This window comes from Brachyistius frenatus, unplaced genomic scaffold (assembly GCF_029030835.1).
Source record: "Brachyistius frenatus isolate BFR_SWC_R1_liver_20210118 unplaced genomic scaffold, ASM2903083v1 Contig_42, whole genome shotgun sequence".
Lineage (NCBI taxonomy): Eukaryota > Metazoa > Chordata > Actinopteri > Embiotocidae > Brachyistius > Brachyistius frenatus.
In genome coordinates, this window is record NW_027210641.1 from 1,325,144 (window position 1) to 1,340,253 (window position 15,110).

At 41.2% G+C, this 15,110-nt stretch overlaps 3 protein-coding genes across 5 annotated transcripts; 2 read left to right on the forward strand and 1 right to left on the reverse strand.

The window, feature by feature from the left end:
* The first annotated feature begins 523 nt into the window (after window positions 1-523).
* On the forward strand, window positions 524-5,286 carry bbs5 (Bardet-Biedl syndrome 5). The gene is made up of 12 exons (XM_069702527.1): window positions 524-706; window positions 955-1,037; window positions 1,180-1,245; window positions 2,434-2,483; window positions 2,772-2,899; window positions 2,989-3,124; window positions 3,449-3,544; window positions 4,029-4,091; window positions 4,199-4,333; window positions 4,529-4,612; window positions 4,844-4,867; window positions 4,969-5,286. The coding sequence occupies exons 1-12, from the start codon at window positions 645-647 to the stop codon at window positions 5,068-5,070; spliced, it is 1,029 nt and encodes a 342-aa protein (XP_069558628.1). The 5' UTR covers window positions 524-644; the 3' UTR covers window positions 5,071-5,286.
* On the forward strand, window positions 5,287-8,923 carry klhl41a (kelch-like family member 41a). The gene is made up of 6 exons (XM_069702526.1): window positions 5,287-7,135; window positions 7,223-7,380; window positions 7,471-7,578; window positions 7,674-7,859; window positions 8,379-8,525; window positions 8,661-8,923. The coding sequence occupies exons 1-6, from the start codon at window positions 6,050-6,052 to the stop codon at window positions 8,770-8,772; spliced, it is 1,797 nt and encodes a 598-aa protein (XP_069558627.1). The 5' UTR covers window positions 5,287-6,049; the 3' UTR covers window positions 8,773-8,923.
* Window positions 8,924-9,371: 448 nt separating this feature from the next.
* On the reverse strand, window positions 9,372-14,457 carry fastkd1 (FAST kinase domains 1). 3 transcript variants are annotated; one of them, XM_069702530.1, is made up of 14 exons: window positions 14,000-14,457; window positions 13,849-13,917; window positions 13,433-13,558; window positions 12,964-13,362; window positions 12,769-12,879; window positions 11,922-12,053; window positions 11,355-11,841; window positions 11,155-11,269; window positions 10,947-11,075; window positions 10,694-10,825; window positions 10,454-10,567; window positions 9,997-10,141; window positions 9,771-9,885; window positions 9,372-9,677 (listed from the first exon to the last, which is right to left on the reverse strand). In XM_069702530.1, exons 1-14 carry the CDS (start codon window positions 14,332-14,334, stop codon window positions 9,594-9,596), a joined length of 2,493 nt encoding a protein of 830 aa, XP_069558631.1. In that variant the 5' UTR covers window positions 14,335-14,457; the 3' UTR covers window positions 9,372-9,593. The 3 variants fall into 3 exon arrangements, with proteins under 3 accessions (XP_069558631.1, XP_069558630.1, XP_069558632.1); XM_069702529.1 differs by having other exon boundaries at window positions 12,769-13,362; XM_069702531.1 differs by having other exon boundaries at window positions 12,769-13,362; window positions 13,990-14,120.
* Window positions 14,458-15,110: the final 653 nt, after the last annotated feature.

A 15,110-nucleotide genomic window follows, 5' to 3' on the forward strand; every position in this document is an offset into this window, starting at 1 on the left:
TAACTTCAAAGCCTTTCACACTCTGGTCAGATTGAGAGAAAAATCATCTCATGAGTTTGTTTACGGTAAAGCACACTTGAAGGAAAACAGTCTTGTTTTATCACTTTTCAGTCCATTTTCCCCTTGAAAAGTGTTTATAATATCTTTATAAACTGCTGTATTTTACTATATTATACCAGCTGGGGGGTGTAAAACTTAAAAACTGAACAAAGCATAAAAAATGTATTACATTTTGTATTTACAAGCCTATTCTCGCAGTACAAAATTTATCTATATTAATGCAAAGTCAATTTCAAACGGACTTTTTTTTCTTGCTACGAATTTGATCAGTTTAATATTATAATGTTTTCGGGTAAAAAAAAAAAAAAAAAAAAAGGCTTTAAAACAAAACATGTTCATAAGAAACAAAATTCACCGGTGAAAAATCGTTGGTACACAGATTAATAAATTATATTTTACCAACATTTCAATATTTAAAAACGCCAGCTGGAGGAACGCGTCGTCCTCGCGGCTTGCCGTCGGTTGCCATGGTGATCGTGACGCTCCGCAGGGTTTTCCAGATTAGCCAGCCTCCATTTTGCACACAGCGGTTGGTGGTTCGTAAAGTTGACTAAACTAAGCCGAGGGCAGAACCACCTGCAGCCATGTCCTCTGTCCTCGATGCTCTCTGGGAGGACAGAGACGTCCGATTCGACATAACTGCGCAGTGAGTGAACGCTGACTGCGTTTCGTACAAGCTAGCATGTAGCTCACCGAGCTAATCGGCTAACCGGAGATTATAATCTCGCTGCAGCCTGAAAGTTGTTTTCAGATTTATATTAATTCGAGAAAGAAGGTTTTACGATATCTTCCCACCGCACGTGTCTCCGTTTAGAGATGTCTTGAATTAGTTCAATAATAACATTTCCGTAACCACCACTACGATCAGCTGATCACCGATCAATATGTGCGCAGGCAGATGAAAACCCGTCCAGGTGAGGTGCTGATCGATTGTTTGGATTCAATAGAAGACACGAAAGGAAACAACGGAGATAGAGGTACTTATCAACACCGTTAAACCCACCGGACACCCTGTGTGTGGCTGCTGATCAGTGATCAATGATCAGTGATCAATGATCAATGATCAATGATCCCTGATCAATGATCCCTGATCAATGATCAATGATCCCTGTTTTTCAGGACGACTCTTGGTGACAAACCTGAGGATTATTTGGCATTCTTCCGCCCTGCCGAGAGTTAATCTGTGTGAGTAAAAACTTCTTCTAAAGATTTAATCTGGTTTTATTTTTCCTCTTCTGTGTGTTTAGTTTTAAAATAATGTCCGTTAATGATCAGTACAGGTACAGTAGCAGAGTACTTTAAGATCATATCAAAAACATATTAAAACAGATCAGACATCATATTAAAACATATTAAAACAGATCAGACATCATATTAAAACATATTAAAACAGATCAGACATCATATTAAAACATATTAAAACAAATCAGACATCATATTAAAACATATTAAAACAAATCAGACATCATATTAAAAACATATTAAAACAAATCAGACATCATATTAAAACATATCAGACATCATATTAAAACATATTAAAACAAATCAGACATCATATCAAAAACATATTAAAACAAATCAGACATCATATTAAAACATATTAAAACATATCAGACATCATCAGACATCATATTAAAACATATTAAAACAGATCAGACATCATATTAAAACATATTAAAACAGATCAGACATCATATTAAAACATATTAAAACAAATCAGACATCATATTAAAACATATTAAAACAAATCAGACATCATATCAAAAACATATTAAAACAAATCAGACATCATATTAAAAACATATTAAAACAGATCAGACATCATATTAAAACATATCAGACATCATATTAAAACATATCAGACATCATATTAAAACATATTAAAACATATCTAACATCATCAGACATCATATCAGACGTGTGTCATGAGACTTTGACGTTACTTTACTTACATTTGCAAGTTTACATGAAACACAATCAGCATAAGTGGAAGAAGCAGGAAATAAGAAACCGTATGAAAATTAAAGCCAGTTAGGACTGCAAAAAAATATTATTTTAATTATTGATTCATCTGTTTAATTATTTGTTTTGATTAATTGACGAGCCGTTTGGTCTTTAAAATGTCAGAAAAAGTTCAATCAAGGTTTCCCAAAGCTCAAGTTTCAGTTGAGTTTGTCTTCAAGGAACCGGAAAAAATTCACAATGAAGAAGCTGGAAACAGAACTTCAACCGTTTTCAACAAAAAATGGAACAAAACAATTAATCATTCATCAAAATAGTTGTCAATTAATGTTCTGTTGATCAACTAATCGGGTAATCTACGAAGTGTTTCAGTTTTATACGAGACTGAATAAAAATGTTGTTTTTTTCCAGCTGTGGGCTACAACACTATTATCAACATCACAACAAGGACAGCGAACTCCGTAAGCAAACCTCTGTTCCCTCTTTATGTTATTTGTTTACATTTCCACACACGTTATTTATTGTTTTCATCATCGATGTTCCTGTATTTGTGTTTGTTGCCTCCAAGTTTGATTAAAATGTGTTTTTGGAGAATTAATACACGAATCACTTTTACAAAGGAAAATATTCAAACCTGTTGAAGCCTATAATGAACACACTGTTTTTAACCTGCTATAAATTTAACTATGTAATAAATGTGATATTAACAGACAACAACGCTGATTTAGGAATTCATTTCTCTTTTCCAGAAATTGAGAGGCCAAACTGAAGCGCTTTACATCTTGACAAAGTCCAACAACACAAGATTTGAGTTCATTTTTACAAATGTGGTTCCAGGAAGTCCAAGACTCTTTACCTCAGTCATCGCTGTCCACAGGTAATAAAACAGTCTGTGGGAACGTCAATTCTTTCAGTACATCGGACATGAAGTGTAAATATATTGAAATGTGCTCTGTGTTGTTGCAGAGCCTACGAAACCTCTAAAATGTACCGCGACCTGAAGCTGCGAGCGGCTCTCATTCAGAACAAGCAGCTCAGACTTCTGCCGCGAGAGCAAGTTTATGATAAAATTAATGGAGTTTGGAATTTATCCAGTGATCAGGTACCGGTGCTGTTTCTGAAATCTGCTTTTCTTCACTTGATGGTTTATTTTATCTCTAAATTATTTAGTGTTTCTCTGATAATATGCATTTACGGAGTAAAACCGAACGTTTTACAGTTTAAAACCATTTAGGTGTGTTTTCTTTCTGTTGATATTCACAAGAGAATTTTATTTTAATGAGCAGCACAATATATATATCGTGTTTATAGAAATCCTTATTGATTACATAAATACAATTTTAAGTCATTATTGGAGAAACTTAATTCGCAACGTGTTTTAATGAAGTCGATTTCACTTGACAGTTGTTGGGTTTCTTTCTTTCAGGGGAACCTTGGTACCTTCTTTATCACCAACGTACGGATTGTGTGGCACGCGAACATGAATGAGAGCTTCAATGTCAGCATCCCTTACCTCCAGATTGTAAGTAAAGAACATTACCTATGCAGTCTTCACACTTATTACTGTCATCGCTGAATGGAAAACGGCTTCACATGCAGTGTTGTCGTGAAACACGTGTCTTTAAAGGTCCACCAGCTCATTTTAATGGCAGCCAGTAGTTGGAACAGATACTGTAACGTATATAGTAGTTCATTATAACTTGAGTTTATCTCCAAAAGAGTTCCATCTACCATCCCTGATTACGTAATGTTATAACAAACCTAACCACCATCTATTTATTAGGTGCTCAGAAACACCCAATACAAGACAAATTCATATTATGTATTATATTTGGTCTTTTTTGTTAATACTTGATATTATTCAGTACGATAGAAGTACCACAATGTTTTCATATCTGTATGGGCTGGTATTGATTATTTAACAAACGTACTCCTGAAATCAGTCTCGTTACACTTGTTCATATTCGTATTGTTCGTATTTAACATTCTTCCTTTTCTTCCCCAAGTGGTCGATCAGAATCAGAGACTCAAAGTTTGGCTTGGCTTTGGTGATAGAGAGTTCACGCCAGGTAACTTTCATTCGCATCCATCTGGCGTGAAAATCATATCTGGGTTGTTTTTTTTCTTCACTTTTTGTGCTTGTCCTCTATAAATATCTTTGTCTTGGTGGTTTCAGAGTGGCGGGTACGTGCTTGGGTTTAAGATTGACCCCGTGGATAAGCTTCAAGATGCCCTCAAAGAAATCAACTCCTTGCATAAGGTGTACTCCACCAACCCCATATTTGGAGTGGACTATGAGATGGAAGAAAAAGTAGGCCCACGTGCACAATATTGACCCTGAACGCCTCCATCGTACAACGCTGTAACTTACTCTATGTGTCTATTTTGGAACGAACAGCTGTTAACTCGCCCACAAATATTTTGGAATACTTCATAGTAGCTGGTTTTTCCAGCAGCTCAGCTGATCATGTTGTCATAGCGCTGTTTGTCCTAACAATGATTTCAGCCGCAGCCGTTGGAGGAACTCACAGTGGAGCAGCTTCCTGATGACGTGGAGATCGAGCCCGATGAGCAGACTGATGCTTTCACTGTGAGTGTGCCTGTCGGCCTCTCTTAAACTCGTCACTCCTCCGGGAGTCAAAGGTTTAGTTTTCAGACTCTCAGAATAGCTGTTGGCTAATTCCCTTCAGCCTGATGAACAAACATGCACGTATGTTTGTGCTACTCATCAGACAACAATAACTCATTATCACAATCAGAACGTCCTGTTTATTTGGATTAACTGTGGTAATTATATTTATTCATGTGTGCTTGCTTGCAGGCCTACTTTGCTGATGGCAATAAGGTAGGATTCTCATAATTAATAATCATGAAGTAAATTATGTTGTACAGTATGCTGTCCTTTGAAATCTTTGGAAACCTAATTTATTTATTGTTTCTCTAAAGCAACAAGACCGTGAGCCAGTTTTCTCGGAGGAGCTTGGCCTCGCCGTTGAAAAGCTAAAGGATGGATTTACACTTCAAGGGTTGTGGGAAGTAATGGGCTGAAACAACATTAGACATGAGCTACTCTTTGTACATATTGTGCCTACAAAGGCATCAGTATATTTATTTATTTGTAGGTCAGGTTGCAACTTGTACAGTTTTTGCTTTGATACTTTTATCCAAAATAGAAAATACTAAATTACATGCATGACATTTAATGTGCAGTTAATTGTAAAAAAAAAAACCCAAAAAAACATGTTTTCATAGTGAATAGAATGTGAAATAAAATGACATTTTTATTGTTTAATATAAATAAATAGAACACTTTTTTTCCCATTTCATTGACACATTGGTCAGATGGATTCAGTAGGTTTGCACCGTTATCTCATACACAACTCATTTGTACTGTATGTGGAAGGTACACAGTGATGTGTAGCTAAATACAAAGATGCACAAGTATTATTAAAAAGTTAAAAGAGGGCAAGCTGTCACCTCCTGTGGCAGCAGCTGCTCACTGACCCTGTCTGCATGTTAGGTAACTCCCCCGGTGGACAGCTCACACAAACACTGAACCACACAGTGGTGAAGTGGTCATTACTATCAGTGAACCGTGACTCACTCCACAGCTGCAGTCCACGCCGGCCATAGAAAACACAAAGTCAGAGCACTGGAACAAGTGGTCCTAGAATGGGGTTTTAAAGTGAGTCTTTTTGCTGTATAATCTATATTTTGAACCCTAGTGTCGGGACTAGAGTGAATAAAATTAAAAGATCATGTTATTTCTGTGTGGCTGAACAAGAATGTCAGAACAAATCACCGCGGTGACAAGGCTCCACAGTTGTTTTTACTCTACGACAGCTGTGTGAGCTCTCCGTATTGGCCAACCTGAATTCTTCCTGGATGGGATGGTTGGCTAAATTTAGAGGGGGCACAGTTATATTGAAGTGGCTTCGGACCTGGCTGCCTATAGTTCTCTGTCTTCGGCAGCCGGGACAGTCGGTCGTGAACTGCTTTACGTCCGTCCGCTTCCTCTCCTAAAAGAATGGATCCGCAAGGCTTGAGGGAAGATCTGCGTCTGTTTCAGAGCACTCTGCTGCAGGACGGACTCAAAGAGCTCCTGAATGAGAATAAGTTAATCGACTGCATCCTGAAGGTGGGAGACAGAAGCATCCCCTGCCATCAGCTCATCCTGGCAGCATGCAGTCCTTATTTCCGGGAGCTCTTCTTCTCAGATGATGGCAAAGAGGTTGACAGGAAGGAGGTCGTTCTGGAGGATCTGGACCCCGACGTCATGGAGGTGACGGTGAATTACATGTACTCAGCAGAGATCGACATCAACGACAACAATGTGCAGGATATTTTGGCTGTCGCCAACCGCTTCCAGATCCCCTCAGTGTTCACAGTTTGTGTGAATTATCTCCTGAAGATGCTGTCAGTGAAAAGCTGCCTCGCCTTCTACAGGCTTGGACTGATGCTGAACTGCTCCCGGCTGGCTATCGCAGCTCGAGACTACATCGCAGATCGCTTTGAGACCGTAGCCAAGGACGAGGATTTCTTAGAGCTCGGTCCACCTGAACTCTTCGCTATCATTGGAGCAGATGCATTAAATGTAGAAAAAGAGGAGGTAGTGTTTGAGTGTGTCATGAAGTGGATCAGGAAAGACAAAGACAAGCGTGTGAAATCTTTGTCCGAGGCCTTTGATTGCATTCGTTTCCGTTTGCTGCCGGAGAAGTACTTCAAGGAAAAAGTGGAGAGCGATGACCTCATCAAGGCCGATCCTGAGCTTCTGAAAAAAATCAAAGCCATCAAGGAGGCCTTCGCGGGGAAGCTTCCCGAGAAGAAAAAGGGACCAGATGATGAGGAAGGAGAGGAGAGCAAGCTGGCTGGCTACCTGAATAATAACCGCAGATACGGCATGTTTGCCAAGGACATGGTTCTGATGATTAGTGACAAGGCCGCCGTGGCCTACGACGTCCAGGAGAATGAATGTTTTCTCGCAGCAATGGCTGAACAAATCCCCCGAAACCACGTCAGTCTGACATCCAAGAAGAACAAGCTGTATGTGTTGGGAGGACTGTTTGTAGATGAGGAGGACAAAGAAAACCCTCTGCAGTGTTACTTCTACCAGGTAGAGAGACGCCTTGTTTGATTTCTATTAAAGTAATGAGGTGAAATCCTTCACTTCGTTCTTAAAATCTTAAAATATTGTTTTCAGTTGGACAGTCTGGCTGCTGAATGGACCGCTCTGCCACCCATGCCTTCCCCGAGGTGTCTCTTTGCTATGGGCGAATTTGAAAATCTCATCTTTGCCGTAGCAGGAAAAGATTTAGAAGCCAATGAGTCTCATGACACCGTTATGTGTTATGACACGGAGTAAGTTCAATGCATTAACCGTTTAAATGCTTATTCTGTGGATTCTTACTGCGAGCTGAACACGTTCTGTTACTTGATCTGCCCTCGTAGAAAAATGAAGTGGACAGAAGCAAAAAAGTTGCCCTTGAAAGTGCACGGCCACTGTGTGGTCTCTGAGAAAGGGCTGGTCTACTGTATCGGAGGGAAAACGGATGACAAGTGAGGTCGCAACACCAAAACATTTAACATGAAGTCAAATGATGATTTTCACCTTTTATTAACTCTTCCTGGAAATCTTTCTGTCTCTGGTGAAGTAAAGCGACCAATAAGATGTTTGCATACAACCACAAGAGGTCAGAGTGGAAGGAGGTGGCTTCCATGAAGACCGCGAGGTCGATGTTTGGGGCCGTTATCCACAAAGGGAGGATGATTGTTGCCGGGGGAGCCAACGAAGACGGCCTGACGGCCGCATGTGAAGCGTACGACTTCGGAACCAACAAGTATGTGTTGATCTTATCAGACTGAAGGATGGGTTTTAACTCTTGACTTTTTAAGAGACATTATGTCACACAAAACAAATAATAAGGTTATAAATGGGATAAGTTTCCATATTTTAAGTTTTAAATATGACTTGTTTCCAATGGAATTCAGTCAAGTGTGAGTAGTTAGAGCTTTTTTTGTCTATATTTTTCCATTTTAAATATGTGGTTCCCAACATTTTTGGGTTGCACAACTCCTCACAGGTCAGGCCTCAACAGGAGTTCTGTTTATAAATTGCTTCATTATAAAGATTTTATAAAGAGATGAAAGTATCCCATGTCAAAGCAAAGATAATAGAAAAGGCATCATTTCACATTTTTGTAACCGTGATCACCTTCATATGTACTTGGGAAGCACCGTGTTCAAACTAATATTATAAACTGAAAACACGAATGGTTAATTTTGAAATAGATTTTTAAGGCAGGAAAACAAAAGCTCGGCGGGATGGCGTTGATTCATCCGAGTGCACCTCGTTGCAGGTGGTCACCGTTCACAGAGTTTCCCCAAGAGAGGAGTTCAATGAACCTGGTGAGCTGTGGAGGAGTGCTGTACGCCGTGGGAGGCTTCGCCATGGTGGAGAACGAGAACAAGGAGTGTGTGCCGAATGAAGTCATCGACATCTGGCAGTACGTTTTCATTTTTGTTTTGAGTGATGTATTTTAGTATATATATATATATATATATATATATATTCTTTTACATATCAACATTGTGTTTCCTAATAAAAGTGTCCCTCTTACTTTTAACCGTGTACTCACCAGGTATGAAGATGAGACGAAGCAGTGGACAGGAATGATCCGAGAGATGCGTTACGCAGCCGGAGCCTCTTGTGTGTCTTTGCGTCTGAGTGCAGCCAAAATGCCAAAACTGTAACGACAGCTGACGTCACTGCTGCAGGACGGAGAAGGAAACGTACCTGCTGTTAGTCAGCAGCTCATTGTTGTTCTCATGTCAACATATCAGACACGTCCCCTTTGCCTCCTCTGTTAAATCTTAGTTTCAATAAATTGTAGTTTTTAATGTCTTTTTTTACTCAATTCATCAAATTGAAAAATTGCCGTTACAACGGAGAATTCCCCACCACCCCACTTCTTAATATTCATAGTTTTAAAATATTACCACCCATAGATTTACTGTGACTAATTGACATTTTAGCCGTTTTGGTGTTTTTAACACAGCTTATAAAATAATGAAGTTTATTCCTGAAGACCTGAAGCCCTGTGTTTTTATCTGATGTAAAAAAAAAAAAAAAGCTTTACTATCTAAACCACACTTCTGACTGCAGTACAATATCTACAAATGTAAATAATACCTTATGATGCCATAACGCTGCTGTTCTGATAATTATCTTTAAAAAATACTAAATATACTGCAAGAAAACATGAATTTACTCCACTGATCTCCTCGCTGACAACAGAACATTAATGTTAGACATGCACACAATAGAAAATAAAGATATACATTTTATTTAAAAAAATTTTTTATTTAATACAAAAGCACATGATATGCAGTCTCTCTTAACATGAATGAGGTAGATTCATGCCAAATTTAGACTATAAGAAAAATAAGGAGCACTTCACATATTTTCACAATATTAGCACACTTGAATTATAAAGACAAAACTATCTTTTAAACCAGGCTAAGAGTTCAGTGATGAGTGTAACATCTTCATGGTTCGATAAATAAGAGGAGGGCTATCGGAGTATTTTCTTCTTTAGATATTCCTTCCAGGCATCATGTGTTGAAAGCTCCATAGAGTTCCATTCAAAGTGAGGGATCTGTAAACACAGACAACACCAAGTGTTTCACTGATTTAATCTAAAACAATTACAAAACCACATTCAATATTGTGCTGAATGATGTTTTCTCACCTGAATAACACGAAATCCCAGAATTTCAAGGTGTCTTTTTCTCATCAGGGCTTCTCCTTTCATGTGATGGGAATTTTTGCAGAAGGACTTTGAATCAAGAAAGTCCACAGCGACACTGAAGAAAAAAAAAAAGTAAAACCAAGTTCAGGCATATTCCATTTCTGAGTCATCTTCTTAATCAGTTTGAATATTCAGGCTGTACTCGATGTGTACGTTATATCCTTACCGCTGAGCTCCAGGTGGCAGCTCATCCCTGTTGTGTTCGGCCGAGCTCGTATCCCAGAGAACTTTTCCTCGGTCTGAGATCTGCAGTGTGCTCGGCTCGCTGTAAAGCAGCGGACGCAAGTGTTTGTCCAGTTTGCATTCAAAGTCTGAAAAGACAAAGAACAATACCACGTAAAAAATAACTAATGAAATGTAATGCTTTAGTGTCCCGTGGAGTGCGAAGTCTTTCTCCCTGAGAAGAATTTCCTGAGAGTACTCCAGGCTGGAAGAGCCTCTTGTGTGTTAATTGAAAAGAAATATATTGGGAATGTAAACAAAGCTTCTGGTTAGGAGTTAAAAACTGACTTCTTACATTGCAAGTACAGGAATTACTGATTATAAAAGAAGCTATCATCCTCAGGGACAAAACCTTTTTCAGAAGAGAATAGGTGTATATATGCACCCACTGTATTACTCACCTATGGTGTAATGATATGGAGTATTAACTGCTACTTGGACAAAGTTAATGCCCCCAAGAACTTCACCAAGCATTTTGTGGATTTGCTGTTGGACAGGACTGACATGTCCATTCCCTGGAAAAAAAAAAAAAAAAAAAAAAAGTTGTATGAATTTCAAACTGAACTGAAAACAGTATTTTAAGTATGAAATTCAACTTCAAACTGCAACTAAACCAGAAAATCATACGTGCATCTTCTCACCTTTCCTTTGCAACTGCTGGCAGTAGCGCTCATGAAACCATGGAACCTGGAACTCGGGACACTCCAGACACACGGCCCGATTGAGCTCCATGAGGCGCTGCCGTGTCCGCATGTTGAGGGCATCAGGTAGGGCTGGAGGAAATCATATGAACAGGTAGCTTAGTCCAGGTGAACACACCTGTATATACAGCAAAGCCAAAGATGCACAAGGACAAGTGTTTGTATCACGAGTTTAAACCAGCTGGAGACATACTTTCTAGTTGGGAGTCCAGCTTTCCCAGAAAGTCTATGCTGAAGATTTCTCTGATGAGTTCTTCAGGAAAACAGTCAGCTACTGCCAAAGAGTATGCCAGGAGGACGAGCAGATGTGGGTCAAAGGAGCCTAAAATATATTGGGAAAAAAAGTGTGAGTGCAAGCTGAAAATAAGCACAAGAAATCTGGAACGTGATTATTCACTTACTGATATGAGGAGTGAAGCGCTTAATACAAGCGTCGTACAACTGGTCTGCTTGTACAGGATCATAGTTCAGGACAGAAAAGGGTAACAGGATGGCATATGTTGCTGAATAGTGGATCTTAAAAATGAGACAGGAAGAATACAGTTAATATGGATGTAGTTATTCCAGACCAAGCGTGTTGATGTCATGTCTCTTGAAGCACCTTGTCAATGTGTTCAATGGTCACACTGGTGATTCGATCCATCAGAGGAGGACACAGGTGATTTATTCGGGTTAGGAAGAAGGCCAACTCCGGCACATTGGTCCAACTTATTTGGTCCATCATCCTCTGCAGCGTGACCATGGCCTCTTCGAGCAGCATCTCTTCAAACCACTCCCCCGAGATGTACTTGAGCTCCTCCAGCACCAGGTCCAGCCGGTTGGCCGTTTTCAGCCTCTCGTGGCCGCAGCGGTTCAGCGCCTGCAGCAGGCGGACGTACTTGCTGTGAGTGTTGTGGCGGTAGGACAGATCGTTGCGCACCCACTTGGCCACGGCGAAAGAAATGGTGTTGAGCTCGTTGAGATTGCACTGCGCCACCACCGCATCCAACCGCGACACCACGCCCTCGTCCAGACGTGGGCTCGGCAGCGTGGACAGCACACGGGTCAGCATTGTCACTTCATAGGGGAAGAAACTGTGCTGCAAAAAGCTGCAAGAGAAATTGTTATCAGTTTACTTCTTGTTGGATCTAATTATGAAGCAAACATTGCTCTTTGAATAAACACTTACTTGACCAACGTGTTTCTTAGTTTAGTAAAGAGTTCGGGGTTCTGATACTGCAACAGAAAGAGGGCTTGGGTGATTCTGGCCACCTCCACAGACCTGTAGACGGGGAGGTTCCTCTGGATCACCAATGCAATTCTGGAAAATGATTTAATAACATTTTAAATAATAGTTAGCAGATAGTTCAATAAACAAGTGTTACATGAAAGTATATAATCACACAGCATTCTGATTAGGATTCCTTAAAGGCATTAATTAAACACCTTAAACTCATCCCAGTGATTAAAATGACATATTTAACAGGGTTTTTTTCTGAGAAATAAAATCCTATAAAGGACATAAAGTGTCTTAGGTGTGACTTGAGACATTTCCCTTGAATTAGTACGTTGGGATGTATGAATATAAAAATAGTCCGAGTCTACGACCCACCTCTCCTCTGCTTGAGCACAATGAAATGAAAAGTCTCCCCCAGCCGTCTCTTTAAAACCGTCACTGGTGTTGATTGCTTAGTTTGCTCATGATATGTCTTCTGGCGTATAAAAAACACCACATGGACACAGGAACAAGTTCGAAAACTTGATTTTCACTGGAAGGGGTCTTAAAATGTGAATGTCCAAGAAATGTGCACAAGATCTGACCCGTTATTGTTTTTAAATGAACAGACTTTATGGTGAGATTTTGTCAACTGCAGTTTCTGAGCTCAAAAGTAAACTTTCAACCTCAAAATGTGAAATATTACTTTTCAGCTGACGTGTGATAATACAGAGCTATTTGCAAAAAGATGATTTTGGCCAATATATCGTCTCTACTGTTGAAGCTGTGTAGCCGCTGGACGGCAGCGACAATAACTCACTTGTTCAGTAAGCTTACGTTCCTGCTCCGAATCTCTTCGAGAGCTCCAGCGACAGCCAGAGCCTGCTGTGCATTGAACTCATCCGCCAGCAGGAGGGCGGTGTTCTCCAACCTGAGAGGAACGAAGCCACAGGAGACCAGCTGTAAACACCGAAGACTCGTGACTCGTGTGTCACTCCACAGATACGATACCGACCCATCTCTGACGTCCTGATTGGCCATCGGAGCCAGAGCCACAAACAGCTTCGTGAAGGAGAAAGGATTCGAGCTCGACTCAATCAGCTCAGTCAGCCTTTGTTTCGCGGCCAGCCTGAAGTCACAGCTGTTGAACTGCAGGGACTGATACAGCCCCAAGATGATGCTGATGTTCTCGGCGTCCAGTCGGGGAATGTTGCGCAAGAAGATCTCGTTGCACTTCTCCAGCAGCGGTCGGTGGACGTACTTGGTGTTGCGCAGGAACTGCACCATTCTTCTGGGGATGTTGTAATTTGAAGGGTCCACGGTGCACAGCAGATGATCCGCTCGGCGGACGAGAGCGTCCCGTAACCGAGGAGACACGAGAGGCGACACGCTGATCATCAGAGCGGTGAGGATCCTGGAAAAACAGCGTCAGAGAGCGAACTCGAAATACTTCCATTAAAAAACACACGTGTGCCGCGACCGACCTGGCGTCGTCGATAGACAACAACCTCTCGTCCACGATGCCGGTGATGTGGCCCATCAGGCGACTGTGCTGGAGGTGCTGATCATTCAAACAGACGGCAAACTTGGATAAAGACCTCATTGGCAACCTGCAAAAAAAAGAAGTTGTGTTTGTGTAAAAGATTGTTACGTTTTTAAATGAGATTATTCATCAAACAAATATATTCAAACCAATTTATCATCAAGCATAAAAACACCAAACACACTCTGGTTCCAGCTCCTGTAATGTGAAGAGCTCCTGATTACTTTCTGTTAAATTATTGTTAAATCTAATGGTTTTGTTTTGCAGAAGGCATCAAACCTTTAAGATCCGGACAAAGTTATACCTTGATTTAATCAAGTCTTCAACTCAAAATAAACTGAATTCATCGTTTCCTACCTGTCGATTCTTAGCCAGGCTTCAGAAACCAGCTGTTGAATCAGAGAGTCGTGAGTCTCCACATTCAGCCTGAGAGGAACAACAACAACAACATGTTTACCACAACAACTGTATGATTCAAACACGTGGTCGTTAACACACCTTGATGTACCTGAGGAAAGCGTAGAGCATGTCGACCAACACGAAATCATCCATCAGAGCAATTTTGTTTTCTGCCAAAACCTGGAGAGTGAGGAACTGCGGGTGAGTCCTGGTGAGCTGCACCGTCCTGAGCAGCTGAGGTTTCTCTTTCTGAAACTGCCACAACATCCCGACAGCGCAGTCCACGTGCTCCACCGTGAGCTTCGCCCTGTTCTTGCCCACCACGTCAAACACTTCGTCCTCTGCACAGCAAACCCGCAGCCGCTGCAGGACCCGGTCTCTGCTCACGGACCCCCCGTGGAGGAGCCTGCGGAGGCTCGAGCTCAAGCCCCGGAGCCGGAACATGGTCTCGGACCTGGGACCGGGTTCAGCGGTGGGCTGAGGTCTTCATGGTGACGTCAGGTGACGTCAGGTGACCTCAAAGGGAACTGACAGAAAGAGTCCGACCAGAATCAGCGTCGATGATTCAAACTCAAACACCGACACGATGAACGCAGCTCGGTGGGACACGCTGTCCTCAGCTGTCCTCGGCTGTCAGTCAAAGAGGACAGACACAGACCCGTCCGGAGGACACGTGACTTCCCTCCACTGACCACCAGCTCGTTCACGTGTCTACAGAAACAAACATCAAACCACTGACCGTCTCGGACTGCCGCTGCTAACTGCACTGTCGGCTCTATTTCTGCATATTAGAAAGATTTAAGCACTAAATACAAATATAAAGAGAATAAGCTCGTTAAATCCGTTCAAAGTCAGAATTACCTAGCATGTGTGCTACGAAGTTCCACTTCCGTAGCAAGTGACGTGTTGTAGCAGCGGGTTGTTTTTACCCGGGTACGGTCTGTCAGGCGGCGGCTCTTTTCCCGGTACCGGTCCGAGGGTCTAAATCCTGTTCAGGGTTGACACATCACGACCAAACGGGGCGACTATTCCCAACCAACTGAAACGAAAGAATAACACGAAATGTCAAAATAAGTGAGTTAAAAACTTGGTTATATAAAAAAAAAAATGTTTTTTAAAAAAAACTCTGATGAACCGACAAACCGACTAAAATCAGTTCCGTGAATGACTCGGGCTGCTTGAAGGACGGTCGTCCCTGGCAGGTAAGACTCGGGGCACAC